Genomic DNA, 27,500 nt, shown 5'->3' with positions numbered 1-27,500 from the left:
CTGCCAATCATGAGTGGACAGGTGATCTGCTGTGGCAACCCCTAACTGGGAAAAGCTGAAAGAAGAAGAAGATTGAATAATTATTCTGAGCACCCTGCTCTGCCTTTGCTTAAGGTGACTTAGCATCCCAGCCCTTACTATGGCTATGACATCCTCTGTAAACTACCATCAAAAGTAGCTATTCATGGCTTTGTTACAGCAATGTGGCTGTTTTATACAGAGTTTATTGTTCATAATACTCTGTTTTTTAGGCAATAGCCATGCAATTTAACTTCTCCATTTTAATTGTGTGTGTGTATGTGTGTTTATATGTGTATATGTTTGAAAAAATGTGACAAGTTAGCAATCACTTTTGTGACATCAGTTTGCACAGTCTTTGAACACTAAACTTTTAAACTATTTTAACCATTATCATCTTGGCCATCTAGCCTTCCAAATAATCCACTGGTCCTATTACTCTCGCTATTCCAACTGGTGTCAGCAGACCACATCACTCTGTGTTTCCATTTACAGGGACTAATATTGTCTGGCAATGTAATCTTAGGTTTGAGTGGTAGACACCAAGAGTCACCAGGTTGGGAGGGTGGCCTAATGGTTAAGGTGTTTGCCTTACAAACACAAGGTGCAGGGTTTGAGCCTTACACGGGATAATTGGCTAGGCTTAAAATGGCTCGCAAGGGCAGTTAGCTTAGTACTAATCTATGAACCTATGAACATGTTGGCTGGACTTCATATATGACTAGTTGAGACAGTTAATTCCTACTCTCATTTCCCTCTAAGAAGCACACAACAGTACCTGCTTGACTAGGCCTGCAAGGCAGGTGCAATGTTTATATGTCTGCCCCTCCTCCCATGCATAGTGTTTTCTAGTCTTTGGTAGGTATAGTGCCTCTTGCTGGTTTCTGTACTTTGAGAAAGCCTTGAGCCATGGGACTATTTACTACTCAGTCCTCCCTTGGCTCTGGTCCTCTGATGTTCAGGTCACATATTCACACTTGGGTCACCTGGATCCCAATACATTGTTAATTAGACAGCACAATGAGGCAGTACAGTGTGTACTGTGCAGTTATACACAGTGATTACAATGTTTTAAACATGGGTTGACACAGTGATGAAGATGATAATGTTGTCAACTTATAGCAAGAAGTTCCCTGGTTTGATCCTTGGCTAGGGTGTCTTCTGTGCAGAGTCTGCATATCCTCCCTGTATTCATGTGGGTTTCCTCCCACATTCCAAAGACATGCAGTAGGCAGATTGGACACTCTAAATTGGACATAGGTGTGAGTGTGCATGCAAGTGTGTAGTGTGGAAGAATTACTGTAGCAGGGCTAGCCACCTGGTGGTGTAAACTTTGACTCTAGATGATTGTCACTGTTAAACTGACACCATGACTCCATATGCAAAAATGGGAAAAACCATTGTGGATGGATGGATTAAACAATATTTCAAGCCAAGATGGGCTAAAGTACTGGAGCATAAGTAGATGACCCATACAACAAAAAGTTACCTCTTCTGTAAACTGTAAAAGCTCTAAAATAACAATATCATCCCTTAGGCCTTGCTATACTGACCAGTGTGTTTAACAGATAAATTAACATGAACAACAATCCTAAAATCAATAATATTCAGTAAAATGCTTGTATTAACAAATTGTGATCCCTGTTTCTTTAGCTTTGTACTGCAACCTGAAGTGATGGCCAAAGAGAGCTGTTTGCAAACAGATTGTAGCTTTTTTTTTAAGGATTTTGGACATCAAATTATATACATATTTATGCAGACAATTAAGCAACTGCATTCTTGTGATTTCATAAGTGGCGCAGTTTGGTGCAAAGATAGTTTGAAGGCCTGTAGTGATATCCAAATAGACTACCATGTTACATAAACACAGAACACATCCAAAGTGGTTATGTGTAATACTGGAGACAGGCTTCTTTCTGTAGGCTGACATTGTATTTTTTTAAACGAAACACAAGCTTTCACTGTTACAACACAGTAATGAAGACGGTATTATATTGTGGATGTCAACAGCACACAGGGAAGGTTTCAGTTATCACATCTTAAATTTCTTCTTAGAAGATGGAGTTTTACCTCTGTGCATGTAGGCCTGCCTGTTGTCCATTTTCAGAATATGGGTAAGAAAGCTGATGAATCTGTAATAAAGGTGAATGATTTAAGGTATTATATTTGAAAGCCACTCAGTTATTCTGTCTCCACAGGCTGCAGATAAAGGTTCCCACTATTAAACTATCAGTTATAATTAAAATGTATCTATTAGCTAAGGTAGCTGCACAATAATCTATATTTCCCACCATTTAAGATGTCATTGTATTTTTACATATTGTTTGGTGATAAGAGACAGTGTCCCTTCAGGAGCAGGGGATAGCTGAGACGGTTATATTCTTTAGCTAAGGGTAACAAGGGAATTAACAACACAACAGCCCTATGCAATAGTTACCTTGTCTATCTGCACTGTCATTAGCTTCAGGAAAATAATATAACTGTAAATACAGTCTTTATGCCTGGGAGCATTGGTAGAGATGTAGAGATGTAATAAAGTTCTCGGATAGGGTGGGGGATTAAAATGCTTCAACTGCCATGTGAAAAGCAGTGCAATTAATTAATTAATTATTTCCATTAATTGATGGGACAGATATGATGGAGAGAGGGTGAATTACTTTCTAGCCACACTGCTGTAACCCCCTAGTTAAATTCTAATAATCCTTTGAACTGCAGTCATACAGTGAAAAAATGCACTAGGAACTTAATTGGCAATCTGAGTACTAAAATATACACGGCTTTTGAAATGCTTTGGTACTTTGTTTGGCAGGTGAAGTACACCACTGTTTTGTGATAAAATATAACAGAATTGAATGTTTCAGATTTCATTTTTGTGTTGTGTTTCATGTTTGTTCCACGTTTCCACTTCCAACAGCTGCATTATGAATGAGTCATTATGCTGACTTTCTTGAAAATTTAAAACATTTGGGAAGAGATCTATACTTCTATACTGTACTCTCATTTCTTTTGGGACATTATATGTTATACAGCCCTCCTGCATGCTAAACATTCATTTGGTTAACTTCCAGTAATATCCTGCAAAGTGACATGTTGGTAAAATTTATGAGCCTTTTGCATTTTGATGGTATTTTCTTTTCTGGTGGCTTATTGTTTTAAAGGTTGGATGAGCAATCTAGTTTTCACACACTGACCAACTCTGAAATAGATTATACATATGAGTTAGTGACATCACTCTGGAGAATGGTATTATATCTTTAAGGACAAATTCTACTGGGAAGGAAATATAAGACATCTCTCAAATATTTTTGCAGCATTAAATAACTTTTTTTATAAGAACTGAAAAAAAAAACTTTACTTTTACCCAAGTAAATCCCTATCCTGGTAAAATTTAATACATTTCCAATTGCGTGCTGTGAAACTGCTACATTGTACTTACCAAACATCAGTTTCTTCTTTCAAATGTATTTGTTGCTTTTCTTAAATGAAATAACATATGTTCCCAGGGAGCATTTATACTGCTTCATAATTAAAAAGCTCTCTTGCACTTACCAATAGAAATTCATGTCCCTAAAGCCTACAGATGCAACAACTTCAGTTTTCCGAATACCATTCTCCAGGTGTCCTTTCTCCAGAGAAAGGATTGCTTCATAAATTATATTAAAATAGCAGGGGAGGGATACTTCAAAACACATTGAATCTGTGATTCATCTAAACTACAAGATTTAGACATAGCCACAGCAATCCAGCAACTCAAAGACACACACCTAAAGCCTGTCAATGAAAGTAACATTACCACACAACTGAAAATGGCAAAAAACAAAAAAACTAAAAAAAAGCAATTAAACACAAAATTTTAAATGGTACCTTAACAGGTGTTGGAGAGCCTACTGATAAGAAGGGATCATCCACAACATAGGATAACCCCTGAATGGTAACGTAGTAACAGGAAAGAAAAACAGTGACAAATGCACATTATTTTAACATTTTGCAGTATGAAATCATGAATTATTGTGTTGCAATTAATCTAAACACACAATAAAAAATGTATGTCTCGCAATCATACCTGTGCAAAGTGATGGATGAATTAATACCAACAAATAAAAGTGTGTCGCTAACAATATTTACTGTAATGAAGTACTGGATTTACAAACTACAATGCTGCATTAATAAAGTAAGGTTGACAGAAGTGACAGGTTTCTGAGCCATTAGTCTTTCGCAATATTCTGCTGAGCAGTAATATAATCTGGCTCATGACACACAAATTAATTTTCAGATTAAATAATGATGACAGTTAAAACTGTGGTATTAAACTGCACTTTACCTGAATGGCTTTTCCACTGGTAGTATACAACTGTATGTACACCTATTATATTACTTCCTTTTACATCCTGAAGCTACATGAAAGAACAGGATTGCCTTCTCTCTTTATTGATATATAACATTCCAGTGTGCCATTCTGCCTGGAACATATTGCTTCACTCTCCCTTTTCAATATAGATATTTATTCAAGGATTACAACCACGCTGACGAGACAGTAGGTTTTAGTGCAGTACGCATGCATCATTTAGTTATTATACACAGTGATTATAAATTCTCGTATCTTAAAATAGTGCATCTCAAGTCAACATATGCAAAAGATCACACAGGCAGATATGAGGCCTGATAAGTTTCCACATTATTCCTCTGACTAATTCTTTTGCATGCCTTGTCTACTAAACATTTAAACATCACCTCTGAATGAGAAGTCTCTCTATCTCACTTTGGTCTTGTCATTTGTAATAGATAGAAATTCTGCCTTGCTAAACATATTTTTTGGTTTGAATTGTCTTTTATGTCCATTACACATTGATTTTCAAAACCTAACGTCTGAAATTTTCTGAATAAAGAAATAAACTTTGTTCTATCACTTTGCTGATCTTGAGAAGTTGTGACAAGGATGGCCTAGATATTTGGCGCAGACTGTATTTACTTATTTAATTATTTGTTCATTGGGTAAACGGGCTGGTCTGTTGACCTATTCAGCCACAACCCAAGCTCAAATAAAAGAAAATACATAACAATCTTCATAGTGAATGATATCATTTATGGAATGAGTGAATGGAGAATTCTGTTCATGATGATACATTCAATAAAGAGAGGGTAAGATTAAAAAAATCCAGAGTGCATTGAGAGAAGTACAAAAAATTATATAAGCATGATACACACAAAATACCATGCTGCCTTACATAAATATTCACAAACATCGACTAATATATACATATGTGATATACATGTATAAAATGCCACATTATGAGAGTGAGAAAAGTTTCTTATCTATATCGTGTTATCTGTTACATTTTTATTTATTTATTTTATTTTACATTTGTTAACCAGGAAAGTCCAACTGCATACAGGTCCAGTTTCAGCGAAGGCCAGGGGAGAAAAGCTCCAAATGTACAAAAACAAGTGTAAATACAATGAAATTATTACAGTGAGTTATCACAAAACTGAGATTTGTTTAACGATATGTACACACAGGTACATGTTTTTCCCACATACACAGCAAAAGTTGGAGGCAAGTAGCTGACAAAGAAATCACATATATTAAAGGTGGTTATCATACATGGTATAGTGTTAAGTTTAAATCTTTCCAGTAGGTGGGTGATACACAGAATTTTAAACAGTTCTTGTAATGAGGTTCTCATTTATGAATTATGTTTGAGTGGGGGTTAGTCAGGGTTTGTACAGGGACAAAGCCATTGCATTTTTATGTATTTCCTAAGAGATTGTTTGAATTGGGATAAGGAGGGGTCAGTGGTGAGTTCAGCAGGAAGCAGGTTCCAGTTTTTACCAGCAGAGTTGGAGAATAGTGATTCACCAGCTGAATTGTTGGTTTTAACAGTTTGCACTAGCAATTTTTTGGAAGAGCGAAGGGATTTTAGGTTACTGTAGGGGGTAATAACATTTTTCAGTATGGGTGTACTGTCTGGTTGGTAGAGGATTTTGTGAACAATTATTAGTTGGTTATATTGCAGTTGATAGGGTAATTCAAGCCAGTCTAACGATTGGAGGTTAAGGCAGTGATGGGTTCTATAAGCTGATCCTGTGGCAAATCTGGCAATGTTATTGTAGCACCTAGTTAATTTATTGAGGTTTGATTTGTTTAGGTTTACAAAGATGGGTGAGGCATAAAGAAGGGTCGATAGCAGATGTGTATGGGCAATAACAGTTCTAGCAGATGGGGTTAGGAATGGTTTAATCCTGTATAAAGAGCTTAATTTTTTATTAACTGTTTTAATAGTTTTGTCTATGTGAGCATCAAACTTGAGGTTGTTGTCGATGATCACTCCCAGAAGTTTAGTACTAGGTTCTGGGGAAATTATGGTACCATTGTTAGATATTATGGTGAGAGGTGGTGAGGGAACCTTGCAAGTGGGGGAGAAGAGTAACAGTTTGGTTTTATTTGGGTTTAATAGCAGTTGGCGACAAGTGAGCCAGTTCTCTACTTTGTTGAAAGTAATTTGGGACAAGGATTGTAAATCTGTGGGGGAGGTGACAAAGCAGATTAGGGTTGAGTCATCTGCATACTGAATACAAGTTGCATCAGGGATGACTTTGTACAGGTCATTAATGAATATGGAGAATAGGAGGGGACCTAATATAGATCCCTGTGGGACTCCAATGGTGACTGGTAAAAGGGACGATAGGTTATTCTTCCATAGTACAGCTTGTTGTCTGTCACTTAGGTAAGAATGAAACCAGGTAATTGCTAGGTTATCTAATGTGTTTAAGAGTAGCTGGTGATTTACCATATCAAATGCCTTGGATAGGTCATGGAAGAGGGCTGAGGAGAGCTTGTTGTCATTATGGTTTTGATTTATTGTATGGGAGAAGGAGAGAAGGGCTGAGGTTGTACTATGACAAGGTCTAAATCCATGCTGGGAGGGGGCTAGGAGAGTGTTTTGATTCAGATAGGCAAGAAATTGCTTGTGGATACATTGTTTTCCATTATTTTAGCCAAGGGAGACAGAATGGCTATAGGCCTATAATTTGAATGTTCAGTGGAATCTCACCCTTTATGAATAGGAACAATGTGGGAGATTTTCCAGATGTGGGGGATATAGACTTCGTGGATAGTTCTATTGATTAAAATTAATATGGGTATGCTATTTCATTAGCGCCTTTTTGGAGATATTCTGCAGATAGTAGGTCTATTGAAAGGGTGGTGGGTTTCAGTTTTTTAAGTAGGGACTTAATAAAAGATGTTGGCACTGGATCAAGCTTAAAGTGGGGTTGGTGGCACTTGGGGTATAGGGAGATAGCTTACTGGCTAGGGATTGCACAGTTTCTGTAAAGAAAGTGTTAAAGGTGTTAGCAAAATTTTTTGGAGGTTGTTGGAGGGTAGTTAAGGGGGTAGGGGTAATTGATTGGCCTGGGTGGAGAAGTTTGTTTATGCCTGACCAGAATTTTTGTGGTTGATTTTGGTGCTTTTGTTGCAGATTGCAGTAGTAATTCTTTTGTCTAGCATAATAGACTTCTTTGCATCATTTCTCAGCTGTTTATATATAAGCTGGTTATTTTGGGGACTTAGTGGCTCTCCAGGAGGTCCACACTTTGTTTCTGCTAATAATTTGTTGTCTTGTGTCATTGGACAGCCATGGTGCTACTTTGTTATTGGTTCTGATATTGAGTGAGGGAGCATGGTTATCCAGGATAGCAAGAAATGTAGAGTTAAAGTATGAGACCGCTTCATCTAGTGGAAGTAGCCATAGGTTGGACCAGTCACATGTGTTAAGTTCATTCTGAAATTTAGTCTGAATAATGTTCTTACAACTTCTAATGGTTTTAAAGGAAGATTGTTGAGGTTTGTCATTTCTTTTCCTGATTATATAGGTCAGGAAGTGATCACTAAAGTCCTCAGGTAGGGTGCCTGTTTTATATATCTGGGGTAGGTTGTTTATTAATATCCAGTATAGGATACTTTCTTTTTGTTAGGCTTATTGATTCTGGTTGGGGAAGATATCATCTGGGAGAAGCCATGCAAATTTATATGGTGAAGGGGAAGTCTGAAGAGCAAGTATTCCAGGCGATATTAACATCCCCGAGAATAATAGTTTTCTGGGGGCAGTTAGTGCAGAGCCATTGGAGGATACCCTCCAAGGTATTTGTGTTGTCACCTGGGGGAATATAGATACATGCAATGTTTATAGATTTGCATTTGTTGAGTTGGACCTTTGTGATGAGTATTTCTGCATTGTTAGTAAACAAGGCATTTGGGGTACTAGTTTTGGATACTTCCAGAGTGGATTTATACAAGGTGGCTACCCGCCGTTCTTTCTTAGAGATGTGATCAAGTCTTAATATATTGTACTCTGGGGGTATAATCTCATTATCAATAGTAGTAGGCTTGAGCCAGGTCTCGGTAAGGCATAGTATATCAGGGGGAGTGGACATCTAGGATGGCATGCAAGTAGTGAATTTTATTGTTTATACTTCTAATGTTTAGGTGACACACTAGGAGTGAGTTGGGGGCATTATTTGAGTTTCGCAGGCTAGTATGGGTGTTATTTGTGGGGCTGATAGTAACAGGTGGGGTTGGACCTGGGTTACGGTGGATGTCACCATCCACTATGAGGTTAGGTAGTAATCTTATAGCAAGTTTCTCTAGTTTTAATAAGAGTTTGTGGTAGTATTTAGTTCTAGGATTAATATAGAAGCACAAATGGGATGTTGAGATTTTGCATTAGAAGAGTTTGATGAGAAGTGGGGTAGTGGTTGGTTAGAATTATGTGGCTGATTAGTTGTACTGGTTTGGGTTCTAGGGTAGTGGGTGCCAGGGAGGGGTTGGTATTCATAGGCTGTGAGAAGATAGAGAATTATAAGTGGGGGTATTAGGCAGTAAATAGGCTTTGAGTTTGAAGATTTATTAAAAGTATGTGGAGGCATTGTAGGGGTATTTGAGTAATGCTTGTTTAAAATAGAGTTGGGGTGTTTATAATTAACATATAGTGAGAGACTGGAGAGAGTTGGAGTAATAGGGTTGGGTCCTGTGAGTGATTGGTTAATGCTGATTGATTCTGATGAGTGGGAGTGGTGTCAGATGAGGGGGAGTGGCAAAGTGATAATAAGTGTAGGACACCTGGGGGGCGGGTGGGAATTGGGGGCAGGGTAGGGGAGCGGATTGAGCCCGCAGGGCGGGCAGAGCCAAAAGAAGAAGAAGATCGAAGAGAACAATCAGTGGAGTGCTGAAGTCTGAAGGTAAGTGTGCTGAGATATATGAGAAGGTAAGAGGCTTAAAAAATAAGTGGGATTATAGCAGAGTGATATAAGGAAATATTTCTATGGTTATACTGGGACCACAGTGTGAAAAAGAACAATAACAAAGAGATGAATAAGAACTGTGTTAGGGGGATTCGATGAAGAAGAGGTAAAGGGATTTAGAGACCCTAAAGCTAATAGTATAGAGACACCTAGTGGGCAGGTGGGGAACTTGGATGCACTAATAGTATGGAGCCACCTAGAGGGCAGTGGGCAACTTGCAAGCAAGCACACTACTGGGGATTCCTTTGAAGCAAGGCCGAAAAGCTAAGTCAAAAGATGGTGCCTTTATTCATCAAGCTTTTTGATAACTCTGTAATTAAGCAGAAGTGGGTGGGGAGGTGTGCAGGTTCAAGGTGGGGGAAGGGATAGACACAAAGTAATGCAAGGTTGAGAGTCAGAAAAACTGAATTAAGCCAGCTGCTAAAAGGAAAACAGGAAAACCAAGCTAAGTTAATTGCAGGCCAGTGTGGTGCAGTATTTACCTAATAACTACAAATGTTATACTACTAATCTAATACAGAGTGGTGAAAAGGACCACCACTTCTGCAAGGAAAAACAAAAGAAGTATGGGCTGCAGGTACATAGGTAAACTTTTTCCAAGAGAAAGTAGTTTTAAGTAATTGACCTAGGAGTACTATAGGAAGAGAGAAATGGAGGGGGCCAGTAGTGTGCACACTTACAGTGAAAGGGGAAACAGTCTTCAGTTTGGAGGACAGATTAAATACAACTCTGACATACACTAGTGTAGCTGAAAGCAATTTAGTGTTCCACTGACACAGGGTCTCACAGTGCAGGGCAACAAGACAGCCTTGGGTTGATTGGAGGTTGGCCAAGACACAGGATGTAACTTTTGCTGAGGGGAACTAGTGTAGCTGAAAGCACTTTAGTGTTCCACTGACACAGGGTCTCACAGTGCAGGGCAATGAGACAGCCTTGGGTTGATTGGAGGTTGGCCAAGACACAGGATGTAACTTTTGCTGAGGGGAATGTGAGCACACAACTGGGGATTCCTATGAAGCAAAGCAGAAAAGCTAAGTTAAAAGATGGTGCTTTTCTACCATATGAGAACATGAGTTACCTAATCATTGTCATGGTAGCAGTTGTGGGTAGATGCTGTAAAGAGATGTTCTTCAAGTACATCTTTGAAGTTTTTAATGGTTTCTAGATTTTTTTTTAAATCAGTTGGCAAATGTTTCCAGTTAGTGTGTCCCAAAACTAGAGAAAGTTCACTCACTTACAACAGTTTTAAATAGAAGCAATACCAGAGAGCATTTGTTGTTCTATTGGGTTCATAAAGCTTGTTAAGGTAGTTTTCACTCTTAGAGGGTGCAGTGAGCCTGTTTTAGAGCTTTATATTAGAGTACTTGAAAGAAAAGTGGCCCTATGAGTTACTGAAAGCCACATGGACATTTTAAACAAATTTCAATGGTACATTTAGGGTTCTGCTAATAGAATCAATCTGCAGATTTTATTCTCAGCAGACCACACTTCGATATTTTGGGCTGAATGCATGATGAGAAAAGGAAACCCACATTCCAATTCAGGTACTAAAATACGTTTGGCTATATCCTTGCAAGCAGTGGGTGATAGGTGGTTGATCTTGTAACTTAGTTTTAACTGAGTATGGGCTTAAGTAAATTCTAAGTTATCAGTCTGCAGACTGTTACAAACTTAGCCAATAACCTGAAGTTGAAATCAAACCCTGCACCTTGTTACTTGTTCATCCATTATGCAAAACACTGCAATATCTATATATGTGGTAAAGGAGAGAGGAGAGTTATGTATAAACCTAGATACCTCTGCTCAGTGACGTTCGGTATCATGTTCTTGTTAAGATCTGTTATGAGAACAGGGGGGATACGGGTTCATTTCTTGGCTGAGCTAAAGACCATGACATTAGTTTTCATCAGATTAATGAGTAGCTTGTTAGAGGTAGACCAGGTGCATAACTGACTCCATTTCTCCATACAGATATGCTTTATCTTAATCCACCAATTTAGAATTTTACAGAAGATAAGCAATGATGTTCCTGTCTTGTATTTACATTTCTTCAACTGTTGCAGGTTTGCATGCTCCCCTAAATCTGCTTCTGCTTGCCAGTATATTTCTATTACATTAGTCTGCCCCACATGCCTCATAACTGTTCAGATTTTTGTAGAATGTCCAGATTTTTGCCTCAATTTTTTGGTTTGAGCCTCATAACATTTATAGCTTTCTGGCAGATCACTGAGGACTGAAGTCACTAAATAATTACATAGACTTCATATCCTTCAGGAAATTGATGCGAACACAAATCCTGTTTTTATAACAACTTTAAAAATTTATAAGAGCAATATTTAAACTCTATCCATATTTTGAGCCTTTGCCCCCCCCCATTATTTTAGAAGTTGAGAGGTGTACTGCCTCATACATTTCACCATGAGTGGATTGGATTCATTGCTAAGTTTTATTAACTAGGTTTCCAGTAAAGTTACTCCACTTCATTTTTAACACTGACCTATGTTCATTGAACACTGCTGCATTGTAATTAAATTATATATCCCTAACATACCTGAAAATCTTAATTGTATCTTTCATTTCAACAGCTGTTTTGTTTAGCAAGTACTGTGCAAAGCTTTACCTAGTGTTATATACAGAAACACTTGTTGGTGATTAATGGAGTTCTATTAACATATGTCTCCTCTTACAGATGATATTCCCATAGTTTAATCATGTTACTAAGTGCACAACCAGTATCTCACCAGAGTCTGTTTGCATTTCTTTCATTAGCTATGATTAGTGATATGATTGTTTCTTGCTTGGTCACTACAAATTAAATATTCCTCAGACTGCCTTCTACCCCTAGATTTTTTTGTTTTGTTGATGTGATTTTTCACTTTATCACATGAGACTACAAGTAATACTGTACCAGTTGCTCCTCAAAGTTCCTAAGAAGGGAAAGGTTACCATAATTGTTAAAATTTTTACCTCACAGATACAACATGCAAGATTTGATTCTGACTTCTGGTTACAGGCTAGGCTTGCAAAACTCTGATGAGTAATCGTTACTTTCACATTACTTGTCCTCCTCCACAGCTGGCAGATATGCTCTGTAGATACCGTTAACTAATAACTTCTGAGTAATCGTTACTTTCACATTACTTGTCCTCCTCCACAGCTGGCAGATATGCTCTGTAGATACCGTTAACTAATAACTTCTGATGAGTAATCGTTACTTTCACATTACTCGTCCTCCTCCACAGCTGGCAGATATGCTCTGTAGATACCGTTAACTAATAACTTCTGATGAGTAATCGTTACTTTCACATTACTCGTCCTCCTCCACAGCTGGCAGATATGCTCTGTAGATACCGTTAACTAATAACTTCTGAGTAATCGTTACTTTCACATTACTTGTCCTCCTCCACAGCTGGCAGATATGCTCTGTAGATACCGTTAACTAATAACTTCTGATGAGTAATCGTTACTTTCACATTACTCGTCCTCCTCCACAGCTGGCAGATATGCTCTGTAGATACCGTTAACTAATAACTTCTGATGAGTAATCGTTACTTTCACATTACTCGTCCTCCTCCACAACTGGCAGATATACTCTTGATTCTCCTTGGATATAAATGCCGCTGTGCAAGATCTCAACATAACAGTAGATTTGTAATTTTCTTTCTTTCTCTGTAGTTATGACAAATGGATATATGTCCATCCTAAGGACTTACATGTGGCTTAGGACTTCTCTGAGCAGTGAATGTTACTCCCCCTGTCTAACACTAAATGGCTGCTTGAAACACCTGTCAAGCCCAGTAGGCGTGGGAAATAAAGATTCAGAAGGAGCAACCTCAGTATAGATGTTTGGAACAAGCCCTGCCCCCATAGACTGGGAAATTTGTATGAAAAACATGGAATCTGACCATCATTGCTAGAACATAACTGCTGATTCCACTGCCATATGCACAGCTAAGACATACAGATTTGTCTCATGGGAACTTTATTATTTCGGAATAGATAAACACGATCCAGCAAGAGTTCCAATAAAATCCAGCAGTAGATGAAAGAACTCAGAACAGATAAAAATGATGTAGAAAGTATAAATTTACTTTTTATCTTTCCTTCTTAGTGCCCTAAGCTACCTGCAGACACAGACGCCTTACCCCGCACTTCTCTTATAATCTCCTTTTCTCACCACTGTTACTTCCTTTTATAACCATAATATGAGCAAACGTCCTCATACTAAGACATCACTCAAACTCATCTCACAGTCTGTAATCATGTAACCTCTAATATCTCTTTTAAATGGCTTATTAGAATTGTCTCAGGTTGTATACTAATCTATGGAACAACTAATATGACTAATGAGGTTTTCCGCACATATTTTTTACAACACGTTATTGTTTTTCATTGCACTCTACTATGAAACATATGCTCTAAGTTTTTCTCATTAAATCATTTTGTCACTCCTGTGTTCTGTAGTGTAACATGATACATTGTGATTTAAAATAGCTTTCATTGGTTTTTTAAAGATTATGATTGTGGAGCTTTTCTCACAGTCCACAGATGAAAATGTGCACTTTCTGGCCCAGTCAGACTTTCCCAGTAAACGAATGTCGATTAAAATAAAATAAATCAGATGAAATAAGGTACTAGAGTAAGTACACATAATAATAGAAGCAGCAATCCCAGAACAGGAAGATGGAAGACAGAGACAGAAAAAAGTCATATGTCTACTGTCATGCTGAAATGTCATGCAACTGTACTACCTAACTTCCTACATTTTTATCTCTGCAGCTGTAACATATAAATAGAATGTCAAGCTATGCATTTACTCCATAGTAGGCAGCTGCAAACAATTTATCTTAGGCTGCCACAACTCCTTTCTATCTGTGTAGTGATAAACCAGAAGCACACAAGCCAATGTCACTCTCTCAGCAGAGGGGAAGCTAATAGCCTTGTTAGCAGCCATATCAAAACACTTGGTTCCCAGATAGATATGCTGAAAGTGCATAGCAAGGATTCTGAAAAGATGGATAAGAAAGAGGTATAGAAGAACTTTGCCCCTTCCACTAGAAGCACTTTCTTCTCCTTAGGGGTCTGGCATGGGCCGCAGATATGATCACTAACAAAAGTGAGAACAATGGCTGTCTTGACTAGTAAGGGGTCAATGGAAGAAGCCTGACTGCTCTTCTTCTGTTGTACCTAATTGGAAGTGTGAATAAGTGGAATGGGAGAGATTGCGGAAATCAGCCTCCCTGACCATAGTCATGTAAGTGTATCCTGGTCTCTCTGCCCAACCTTCAGAAGCTGGTCATTCCTCTTATCAATGTAATGCAGTATCTATGAAGGAAATTAAAACTCTCTGCACTGTCCAGGAATGCAGGAATCTGTCCCAGAGTGTATTCATTGCATTTGTCATCAGTCTATGCATTAGGAAATTGGATTTATAGGGCCTGGTCATATTCATCTCTGCAGCAGGCACCCGCCATTAAAACTTTTAAAGAAACAAGGGAAGTTTTAAGTTGAGGAGGGTCTTCTGTGTGACTGCAAGGACATCAGAAATAATAGTACAACTTTGTCATGGGCATTCTGGTGCAAATCTCATAATCAGACTTGTACGCATGGGTTAGAGAGAGGCTGTGGCTAAGATCTGTGATTGTTACCATATTCACTGGAACAGGGACAATATCGCTAGTGCACTGTACGGTGGAACAAATGAATATCTAAATAGACTCTACTAAGATTTGTCACTATTGGTTATCAGGCTCACCAAACCAAGGATATTAATAATGATGATGATGAGGGGGAGAAAAAGAACGAGGTAAAAACTGTTTGGCTTCGCAGGTATCAGACAATCATGGTGGTAAGGAGGAATGTGAACAATGGGCAGTCTGAGAGCTACAGCTGGTGCTACACATTAGATAAAAATCCAGGATACAGTTACGATTGCAAACCTGCAAAAACTATTAACCAGAAATAGTATTCATCTACTTGAAACATGCCAGTATATATACTTCTGAGCTTCCCTACACATGCTAAAGGTGAAACTGCTCAAGCTTCAGAAAAAAAAAAAATAATCATAATATTCAACAATAACTATTTTCCCCCATAGGAAATCATTACAGGTGTGATTTCTAATTGTGCACCATCAATAATTCAATAGTTTAGGGAGATTTTTCAATGTTTTGAGTTGGTGCTACTGTGGAGATGGTATATATATATATATATATATATATATATATATATATATATATATATATATATATATATATATATATATGTATGTTCAGGGTACGTGGGGGTGCAGTGGAGTTTGCCTTGTAAAATTAAAAAAAAAAAACAGATACAAATGAGTTTTTTACCCATTTTCTTACTGCCACTTTTTCCTCCTTTTGACACGTCCATGTTTACGATGTCTGAATTCATAACAGAACCGTACGTCTGGTCAAGTGTGACCGTTTGTGTTCATACAGGGAAAGAATGGGACCGAGGACTCCTATTCTGAATATTTGCATCTTGACATGCCTTTTAAGGCTCAAGAGACAATAAGAGTGCTCTTCACAGATCTCACTTCTCTGGTATAATAAATAATGTGGAAACTGTTCTTTGAATCAAAAAAAAAAAGATTGTTAATGATATTCAGAATGGGCCTGGTTCTGTAAAGAACAGTTGGGATGACAAAAGAAAAAGCCTGATGCTTGGATGAAAACTATTTCTTGTAACATCTTTTAAGTACCAAGCAGGCCAGAAATGAAAAAAAATGCTTTTCTATTTTTTGAAAAATATGACATTTCTTTCCTTGACCATCCCTTCATTTTGTGATAGGAGGAAGAAGTCAGGAAAAGAAGCATTAGTGTAGTTTGAGATAGAGACATTATCTTTGTCTGAGGAGAAGACTCCAGAGCCATAAAACCTCCACTATTGAGAACTCTCTACATGTGTCTTCTGCTGTGGATCAACATTTCTTATATGAACTGCCTTGAAAGGACTGATCTTCATAGGAAGATAGTTGACTAAAGGGTTATTTACCTCTTGTAACTTCCATAGGCAGAAGGTTCTTGCAGACACAAAATAACTAGTATTTGCCTTGTAGTACTTATAGATCCTAACTGAAAAATAAGGCAAATGCCTTTTTCATTGAATTACAGCAGATATAGGAAGGATGCAAATAATGATCATTTTCTCTGAAAAGGGTTTTCTTTTTACCTACTCTGTACTAATAGATATTGCACCAAAGGTACAGACTAAGAACAAACATGATGAAGTGCATGCTGGCGTAATTGGTGTGTAAGCAAAGACAAAGTGTTCACAATATGAAGCAACTGTTTGCCTTCATTGCCCAGAGGTATGCCCCCTTTTCTATCCTAGATGTATTCTGGTAAACTAGTTGGCTGTGGAGGATAACCATGAATGACCACAGATGACCAATAATAACAGTCTCAAAACCACAAAACAGCTGTATAAGGCATAGCTCTCAACCTCTGACTGCAAGAAATTTGTACAAAGCCAAAAATAACAGGAGTTAGAGGCCCAAAATCAGGGACAGATTTTAATTACCGTTCTTATAAACTTAGAAAGTTACTAGAACAACAGGTTTTGTATAAACATGCATTTTCTGAAGGCTATCGCGTCTCAAACTCAAATGGTTGCTATGATTTAATGACTTCAATCCTCAATGATTTGCCAGAAAAAAAATCTAATTTTATGAGCAACACACCAAAGCTGTCAGACACAAAACTGGACATTTTGGGAAAATCTGGATAGTTGAGAGGTATGGTATAAGAAGAAACTCAATCATTGCATAAAACATTTTCTCTACGGTTTTACAGCCCAAAAGTTTATAAAAAAGTATTTCTTGAGGAGCATCAATAAATTATTCCCCTTAGAAGTTCATGTACATCAGTTTTCTTTCAAGATGGATTTTTTTTTCAGAAAATCAAAAAACAGAATATATATTTTAAATGGTGCACATAATGCATCAAACGTTTGAAACTAACTCAGTAGAAGGAGCTTGTTTTTGCAATATATCAATTTCATCAGTTTTACTTTTGACAATAGCCATTTTGTGAGAGAACAGAGCTTTGAACAGTCTGAACATTTAGAAGCAGAGATGAATAACTTGTTGTTGTTGTTGTTATTGTTGGGTCTTTCGGCTTATCCCAGTTAGGGGTCGCCACAGCGGAACTCCGGTCTGCTAATGTTTGGTAGTGGATTTTTACATGCCGAGTTACCAGCCCTGACGCACAACCTTCAACAAAGGCACGCCCATTCACGCATGCCTCCACACAGAAGACGCAACAACGTCTTGGTGTGAGGCGACGATGCTACCGCAGCAGCATAATGGTGAAATACCTGTTCATATCAGCCACACTGGGAACCTTATCCCTAATGTCCATCTTAGTGTTTAATGTTGGCATCTTACAAATTGCTAAAAGATCACCTGCAAATTGCATTTGAAGAGTACAAAGTTAGACCAAAGGCAACATGTTCTTGGAAGAACACATCTACTTTGCACACAGTTGCAGAAAAAATATCAGAAGTACTGAGTCTCCAACAATACCCAAAAAGTGGTTAAAACACCTACACAGGTGGAATGAACTGAAAGGAAAATGCACTCAGAACCTCAGTACACTGTCTCTTTGCACCTTTTGTGTTTTCATATAAGTACAGATTTTAGGAGGACAAGCATCCCATGTAAGCTGAACATGTTCTGATTCAGACATACAACTATGAAAGACAGTGGGGTGAGTTTATCATGAGAACCCTACTGTCAGGATTTAGTTTCTGTCTGGCTAGCTTCCTTGCAGATAATTGCATTTAGTTAAATATGCACACTCATCAAGAAAGTAATTAACAGAATTTCTACTTAGTCATTGTAGAGAAATTCAACATGTGACTAGTTCAAATTTTTTTTTCAGACTTTACAAATAAAAAAGCCACAGGTGGGTGTGCATCTAAGAAATCTATGCTGCTACTTTATCATGACCTGCATGCTCAAGCCACACCCACTGGGGAGTGTAACAGGCAGTTTAGACAGTCAACTTACTGGTTACCAGGAAGTGGTGGCACTCACTGATTGGAGAAATCTAAAGCCGGTTGCCATATTTATGGATTTGGCTTAACTTTATGTTTGCACAGGCGGAAGTGAAGGAAACTATTTGATTCAAAGGCTTAAGGAAATCATTTGTACTTCTTCAGATGTACTTATTTGCTCCCACATTTCAGTACCACATTTGACAATGCCTTCATCTGCAGCCTAACACTACCTTGAAAATGGATTCACTATAGTCTTTATTTATTTATTTATTTATCTGTTGTCTTTTGTTTAGCAGGAAAGTCCGACTGAGCAAAAGTTCCATCTTCAGTGGAGGCCCAGGAAAAAAGCTGTACGTAAAATAGATTTTTTACAATGAACAACAATAAAAAATTAAACAATGTAAGCACTACTTTCCAGGTAGTACTGAAACATAAATAGTAAATTCATTTATCATTATCATACATAAGTCAAGGACATGTTAATATGTAACAGCTGGATATACAATAACAATGTTAATGTACATAGGTTCAGTATCCATATTGACATAAATAAGGTAGGATGTCCGTAGAACAGGTGACAGAAAACAGAGAAGGTGAAAGGGTGTAAGTAGAAATAATCTAGAAAAACATAAGTAGAAAAGCTCTGACAGTAGAGAGGTTGAAAGAACAATTAAAGAGTAAGGAGATGAGGTGGGTAGGATGGAGGTATTGGTAAGAAAGAATTAAGGATATAAGTTAGCTGGAGGTGCAGTAGTGGGGATGAAAGAGAGAGACAGAGAGAGAGTAAAAAGAGATGAAGGATAAAAAAGGTGCAAGACAGTTTGAGTGATTGACAGAGATACTGCAGGACTACAATTTCTATCATTGTTTCCTTCATAGCCTGATGCATTTAATAAGCCAAACAGGTGTGTAATAACTAACCCACAATGTTTCACTGTATGAGTACTGAATTATTTATTTATTTTCTGTCTTTTGTTGATTTAATTAGTCCCCACAAGGCTTTTAGCTTCTTTTCAGGGGAGAAGTGAGGTGGTATTTATACTACAAGTGGAAATTTTGGCCAGGGGCATTGAGGACTTCCCCTACTCAAATCCCTGTTAGGAGAGCATGCATCTCCCATTCCTAGTGCAGTGGCATCTTGGAGGATGGATCATGATGTGGAGAGAACAGCAAAAGCCATGAAGGTGTATGCCAGTGTTATGGAGAGTTCCAACAAAATTATGGAGGATTCAGAGGTTATTGTTCATGAAATCTGTTTCCTGAAGCTAAGAAACAGGAGTTGATGAATGAGTATTATGTTATAACAACTCTCCAGTCAGGAGTCAGGATGGTTTTGGTATGATATAGTAAAGAAAATGTTGATGCACAGAGAGCCAGAAAATGAAGGAGATGTTTCTTGGGGAGGTGTTATGCATAAGATATGTAAAGGAGAAGTAGACTTGACCCTGAAAGATGACAGTGAAGCAGACAAGATTTCTTATGCATAAAATGTAGAGAAAAGTGGCAAGAATTCAAAATAAGGAAGAGCAAGAACTGGCTAGGTATGAAGTTTGGGGCAGCTTAATAGTTTGGATATAAAAGTCCAAGAGGTTTGAGCTTTTATTCTTATAAACAGACATTTTGTGATATTATATTTGACTGTTTATGCAATGGAAAATTTTCTTGAGCAATATGAAAAAAGAAGAACTGTAATTCCTGGGACTTATATGTAATAAAAACATTTAACAGGGAAACAAAAAGACGATTCGTGTACAATTTGAACAGAAGTAGAAAGAGAGACTTTAAAAGGACATTTGAAATGTTTATACATTCAGATTAGTAGAGGAATTATCAAAATTGTTTTGAGCAGAAGAAAGGGGGAGTATTTATGTGTTTGTTTGTGGGGAGGTATAAACATATTTGTATAGAAGATCAGTAACCTAGGAAGGGATAGATCATCTACTGTATTTAGGGAATAAAGTACAAAATATGTAGGTGCCCTGAAAGTGGGTGGTAAGTGGTTGTGTGTAGGCATCTAAAATGAGTTTGTATGTAGTTCTAATGTGGGAATTTTTTGTGAGGAATTTAGATAACGGGTAAGGGAAAGGAATTTTAGACTACTGTCAGCCAGTTGCTAGGCAGTTTCATATCCAAGAGTTATTTAGGTGGGAACTGAGTAGTTTTTTGAAGGTGGATTTGTTCGACTGAGCACTGATTTCCAGTCTTGGCGATCTTACTAGAATAGAGGGAGTCACCAGAGCTGTAATGGCTTTTGGAGATTGCAATTAGAGCCTTGTTAGTATAGGTTCAGAGGTTCATAGGTAGGTACTAGGCTATTGGCCCTAGGGCCTATATAAGCCAAGCCAAAAAGGTACCCTGACTTTCACCACCCAAGAAAATTATTTTCCTGTGCCCCTGTCAAGCAGAGCCACAGAGGTGATCCCTGGGGTGAATTTCTTATTTCCCATCCAATCATCAAGATTTTTCTTGAAGAGTATAAGTTTATAGGTAGGCGGATATCGGTTCTCTGTTACTGGAGTAGAGGGTGATCAATTGTTGTAAGACAGGAGTTTTTTGGGCATGCTACAGTATTTGGTGAACTAGCATGAGTTGGTAAAAGGCTAAGGTATTTGGGAGTTCCAGACAGGAAAGTTGTTTTAGGGCCTGACAGTGATGGGTCTGGTAGGAGGTGTTTGCTGCAAATTTTGTTATTTTGTTGTAACATGCAGATAGTTTGTTTAAATTGGACTTATTTAGATTAACTAGGTTGGTAGAGGCATGCAGTAAAGTTGAGAGAATATGGGTATGAGCTATGATGATATTACTTTTGTTAGTTAGGAAGTTTTTACATCTGTAAAGAGTACCTAGTTTTTTATGGACTTTGCATATTGTTTGAGCTATGTGTTTATCATGTTGCAAGTTGTGGTTAATGATGACCCCTAGTAATTTGGTATGTGTGACAGGGGAGATAGGGGTATTGCCTGAAGCAGAAATAGTGAATGAGGGAGAAGGTACTGTTGCTTTGGAGGGATAGAAAAGCATAATTTGGGTCTTTTTTGGATTTAGTATTAACTGGCAGTTTGATAGCATTCGATGGATGTAAAGGCCTCTTGGGTCTATGTTTATAGTTGCTGGATGGTGGGGGAAGAGCAGATCAGGGTGGAGCTGTCAGCATAATGGACTATGGGTCCATAACATTATTAGTGAATATAGTGAAGAGTAAGGGGTCTAGAATTAATACTTGTGGTAAGCCAAGTTTAGCAGGAAGAAGGGGTAAAAGAGAGCCTCTCCATTGAACAGCTTGTTGGTGCTGGTAGAGGTCGTCATGAAACCATAATAATGTGGGGGTAGTTAGTTTTAGGTTTGAGAGTGTTGACAGCAGTTTAGTATTGGCGACTGTATTGAACGCTTTTGATAAGTTGAGGAAAAGTGCGGAAACTAGTTGGCCATTGTTGCATTGAGTATTAACTATGTTACTAAATTGGATGAGTGCAATAGTAGTACTATGGTTGGTGCAGACTCAGTGTTGAGTTTCGGTGAGGAGATTGTTGGAGAGGAGATGAGTTAGGACCTGAGTGTGGATGCATTTCTTAAGTATTTTTGCCAGTGGGGTTAGTATAGCTATAGAGCAATAGTTAGTTAGTTAGTTCAGTAGAACAGCCAACTTTATGTATTGGTAGAATGTGGAGATTTTCCAAAGAAGTGGCACCTTTTGTTCAGAACTTGATCTGTTGATGATTACTGAAATTGGGTAGGAGATGGCTTTGGCAGCTATTTGAAGGAACTTGGCAGTAGTTTATTGGCAGCTAGGGTGTTGGGTTTAAGTTTGGTTAAGTGTTTGTAAATGATATTAATTGGCATAGGCTGTAGGGTAAAGGAGTTTGGGTTATTTGGTAGGTTATGTGGTATAGAGAGGGTTGAGGAGAGCGGTCTGTCCACGGTTTTAGTATAGAGTTGGTAAAGAACTCATTGATTTGGGTTGCTGTGTTAACAGAGGTGGTATCTATGTTTGGATGGGGAGTTGTGATTTGCCAGCTTGGAGAATATTGTTTATAGCAACTCAAAACTGTTGTGGATTTGTATTGTGCTTAGATTGGATATCATTATAGTATTTATTTTTGTCTGGCCTGATTTATTTTTTTACTATGTTTCTCAGTTCTAAGAATTCTTGCCTATTAAGACTAGTTTTGTTTCTACACCAGGTGTCCCATGCTTTGTCCCTTTGTCTAATGAGTTGTCTAGTATTCTTGGTAAGCCACACGGCATAGATGGTTTTAGTGCAGGTTTGTCTTGGGGGGCAAGTTGGTTGAGAATGTTCAAGAAGGCAGAGTTGAAGTAGTCAACTGCTTCCTCTAAAAGAAGTGTTGGAAGAGGAGACCAATTGGAGTGGATAAGGGCTGTGTTAAGGTCGTTGGCCCTGAAGTTTTTTGGGTATCGTATGTGTTTAATGGAGCTCATTTTAGGGAGTTTAATTTGGTCTCTGATGAAAGAGGTTGGGAGATGGTCGTTAAGAGTTTCAAGTAGTGTTCCAAACTTTTGAGCGGTAATTGGGTGATTAGTTAGAATCCAGTCTAGAATTGATTGTTTTTTTGAGGTTTTGTCTAATCTAGTAGGGGTTTGCATAAGTTGCGAGAAACTGTAGAGGTTGATATGAGTTGAGGGCTGGGGTGAGTTAAGAGAGGCCCAGTCAATATTGAAGTCGCCTAGTTTAACTGTTTCATGTAATGTAGATGCAATTATTCTATAATATACAAGATTCTTATCAAATGAAGAAAGATTACAAACAGAAAGATTATGGGGAAGATCATTTAGAATTTGGGAAATGATAAATGTTATGGAATAGGAATTCTTTGTGAAAATATAGTAAAATACTAGATATAACTTTAGTAAGAATGGGAAGGTTAACTATTGTGGACATAAAATTGGAAGAACAAGTATATAGAGGTATAGTATTATATGCATATGTGATTTGCAAGGCTAGAGAAAGTTTATCACATTCTAGATTATATAGTATTGAATATGAATATTATATATTGACATGAGATTTTAATTGTGACTTAAGAGGTAAATGTGAAAAAAAAGTAAACAATGTAAGAAAACAATTAGAAGTTATGAGGTATGGTAAGTTAATACTCTGGGATAGAAATTCACAGACTTATAGAAGGGTTACCTACAGAACTCAACAGATTATTTCATAATATCAGAAGGACTAATCATAAGGAAAGGAAAATCAAGTGAAACAGATTTTTCATATCATGTTGTAATATGGATAGAAATAAATGGAAATAAGGAACTTATAAAATAGACAAAGGAATACAAGGGTTAAATGAGAAAAGTTAGGATAAAGAAGGAAAGAGATTAATAATGCAGTTATGGTGAGATCATATTATGATGAGAACATTTTATAAAGATTGGCTGAATGGCGGATGAATTTTAAGATTAAAGATAAAAATATAGTGGCTATATGATGTAAGAAAAGTGGATAAAGAAAATTATAAAAGAGTCTATAAAGATGCATTGGAATATTCAGAAAATAATGATAGAGAGAAATTTGATAAAGAAAAATAATTATATAGAAATCAAGAGAAAATTAAAGAGCTGTTATTCAAGAAAAGATATTTTATAGGGAAAAAGGAGAAGCTTCTGTGTATTTAATGAGACTAATAAAGGAAGCTAGATGCATAATAAGGGGGATGGAAAATACAAACAGAGAAACAGAAATAACTTAGGAACAAATTATGAATATTGTTGTTAGATTATGTACAAGTGATGTTTAAAGAAGAAAATAATAAAATAAAATAATGGCAGAAGTAAAACAAAAGTATTCAGAACAAGAAAATAAATAATTTGAAAAGGAGATTTCTTTAAATGAGTTAGATAAAGTATTAGGACAGGTGAATATAGATTTGGCTGCAAGGCCAGATGGAATAACATATGATATGTATAAAAACTTAACAGAATGGCAAAAATTTTATTTTTAAAGATTTTTAATGAATGGTTAAATAAATGTTTTATGTATAAAGAATTATGCAGTGGAATACATAAATTTATCTAAAAGAAAGAAGAAAAAATATAATGAAAAACTAGAGATTGATAATAATGAAAACATTACAGAAGTCATTTGAAATGAAGATGAAAGTGTTACGGAACATAATATGTTTTGTATACCAGGGAAGGCATGTATGTATCTCACCAGACACCTGCAATACCTGGAAAGACCACAGAGGTTTCTGAGCAAGAAAATCCAGGGCCTCCAAAATGTGACTTACATGAAAAGACTAAAAGCCCTCTCACTGTACTCTGTATCATACCGGCTGCTGAGAGACAACCTGTTCCTGGCCTACAGAGCAGTTTCTGATTCTGCCCTAATGGAAATGCTGCACATCCGCAAATCAAATGGGACAAGAGTCACTTGCTCCAGGAATCTCAACCTAGCCTATGACATTAGCAAAACATGTTGGAGAGACAGATACATCTCCCAGAGACTGCCACTCCTCTGGAATAAGCTCCCAGTTCCTGTGAAGTGGAGCTCCTCAATACCCTATTTAATCTCAACCTTGACATTTGCATGGGTGACCATAAATCCACCCCAGGGGTGGAACCTATGTCTCTCATGGACAGGGGTAGACAGTTCTGACCACAGGTTTTTTTTTTTACATGGCTAGGCTTGTAATGGCCCTAGGGCCATTAGCCTAGTAACCTCCCATGAAACTTTGAACTTATAAGAATTATTAATACTACTAAGAGAGATTGTAAGGATATAAATAGAGCAGAAGAAGATAAACTTATGACAGGGGAACTTAATAAGGCATTTGATAAAATAGGACATGAAATATTATGGACAATAATGAAAGAATACGAAATAAGTGAGAAAATTAGGAAAGTATGCATGTATGCTTATATAAATAATAAAGAAATATTTGGAAATGGTTGGTTAAATGAGGAGGTACACATGAGGAAGGCTGTGAGACATGATGTTCAATGAGATGAATGCCCTTTACTTTAACTATGAATGTAATTTTATGTGAAATAACGTATAAAATGAAGAAAGCAGGGTATGTAATGCCTGAAGGCTCAAGAATCCCAATCTTGTAAATTTATGCAGATGATATTTTATTAATTGCAAAAACCAAGATATGGATAAAATAAGTAATATGTTATTTAAATGAATATTTAGGAGCAATACGGATTACTTTAAGCAAAGAAAAAAGTAAAGGGTTAAGATATATGGCTAAGGTAGGAGGAATACAATTTGCAATAAATTAAATTAATGTCTTGGGTCTAAAATGTGGTAATAAGACTGTAAGTATACTGCAATGGGAAAAGATAATAGAAGAGTTAAAATAATTTTCTTGTTTTGAAAAACATATAGGTTATCATTTAGAAAAAGGTTTATTTTATAAATTTGGTTTTAATAGGAAAATAGCATATTTATCGAGTGTATTTATGCTACCAAATTTGGGTTTGAGACTGAATCCAGTAAAATGAAGAATTTTGTATGTAAACAAAGAAGAAGGAAGCTTAGTGTTAATCAACCCAGCAGCATATGTTGCTTCTTTAAATTTATATAAAGTGTTAAAGTAGATAAATGAAAAAGAAGAAATTTTGGTTGTAAGAATATTTAAATATAAATATGAACAATTCTGGGATACGATGAGGAGATGTAAAGAAGAAAAAGAATGCAAAAATGAAGAAATGGAATGTTACCAAGAAAAAGATTACTGTGTAAAATAAAAATCAACAAAACAGAAAAGTATAGAAAACTGTGGTGCAAGAATACAATATTATTTTGTTAAACCATGGGAAAAGCTAGCAGAAGAAAAAATGAAAGCTTTAAAAATAACAAATACATGGTGTAATAAAAAAGTAGAATGCTAAGAATTTTTTGGGATTTGTAATTGATAAATAATTAGTAAAGGGGAATATGTCATATAAAAAGTGAAAGAATATGTTTCTATTGTGGTGAAAAAGAAACTACCAAATATGTATTTTTGAAATGTAATAGTAGTAAAATTATGTGAAAAGTGTAAAAATTTGTGAAGGTATTGAAAAAAACAGATAAGATAAATATGGACATGATAAAATATAGGTATAAAAGCAGAAGTACAATATTTTAAAAGAATTGATAAAAAAGTTTTATATTATATAAGTTATATGAATGAAAGGATAATGAAATTATGTTTAATGGAAAATGGATTTTGGCAGCAATGTTGACATTAAATAAAAAAAAAGGAGTGAGAGTCTAATAATAATAGAAATTTAATATGAAAATGTGTATGAATGTGTAATAAGTAAAAAAATATTATGGAAAATTGTATTTTGTAAATATGTAAACATTATGCAAATTTTGTAAATGTCATAAATATATAAATAAACTGTAAAGAATGTTTAATTTGTGTAAATAAAGGATCCTCACTCTTTTCAATAGGTGTTGTAAGAACTTTTACATCCACCTGAGCTACCACCTGTTCATTCAGATGGGGCCTCGGTTTAATGTCTCTTCCTAAGGATGGATTAGTCTGATCATGCAGAATGCTAGTCTAGTTAGATATTTAATACAATTCTCAGAGGCACAGGCATAGACAGACTTTATTCAGTTGTAGGGAGTATGGCAGATTTGATCAGGGGTACATTACCTGCCCAGAAATGCTTTGTTCAAATACAGATCAATGAAAGAGTTTAGAACATATGTGACTAAACTGCTATATTTAGCACTGAAAGAAGAGATAGAATAAATTAGATTACATTTTAAGAACATTTAGTAAGATCAATAAAATAATGAACTGTTTTTCAAAAAAGAGTATTATAAATTATATGCAAGCATAATAAAGAACAGTTCAAGAATGCAACTGAAACTTTTATGGTGCTAAAAACTATAGGAACTAAACAGGCTGTTAGGTTCAAGTTGCCTGTACCTGAGACATTTAAAATATTGTATTGTATTGTAAGCAGTTAAATTGACCAATTGTTCCAAAGTTTATTATTGTAGTACTGTAGTACTGTACTGTACCTCTTCCAATAACCCACAGTTGTATATATGCTTCCAGCTTGTAGTCATATGCTAGTGATTCCCCTACATTTTGCATATATTTATTGCCATCTGGCCTGCCTGGGTTGTGGCTAAAACAATTCCAATAGGTTCAGCTTGTCTGTCTAATTAATGAGCAAATAAATAAATAAAT

At 36.6% G+C, this 27,500-nt stretch overlaps 1 protein-coding gene across 2 annotated transcripts in view; it reads right to left on the bottom strand.

Annotated features, from left to right (window-relative positions):
- The window catches only part of LOC122815892 (potassium voltage-gated channel subfamily D member 2-like), a 323,988-nt gene that overhangs the window by 51,475 nt on the left and 245,013 nt on the right, over positions 1 to 27,500 (bottom strand). The window contains exon 4 of one of the 2 annotated variants that reach the window (XM_044088736.1): positions 3,883 to 3,942. The exons of the other annotated variant lie outside the window; for it this stretch is intronic. Coding sequence (XP_043944671.1) covers positions 3,883 to 3,942 — 60 coding nt within the window. The remainder of the gene's footprint in view (positions 1 to 3,882; positions 3,943 to 27,500) is intronic. 2 annotated transcript variants of the gene reach the window in all.

This window comes from Protopterus annectens, chromosome 11.part0 (assembly GCF_019279795.1).
Source record: "Protopterus annectens isolate FY-2018-M chromosome 11.part0, PAN1.0, whole genome shotgun sequence".
In the NCBI taxonomy this organism is placed as follows: Eukaryota; Metazoa; Chordata; order Ceratodontiformes; family Protopteridae; genus Protopterus; species Protopterus annectens.
This window is presented reverse-complemented; position numbering and strand designations above follow the sequence as displayed.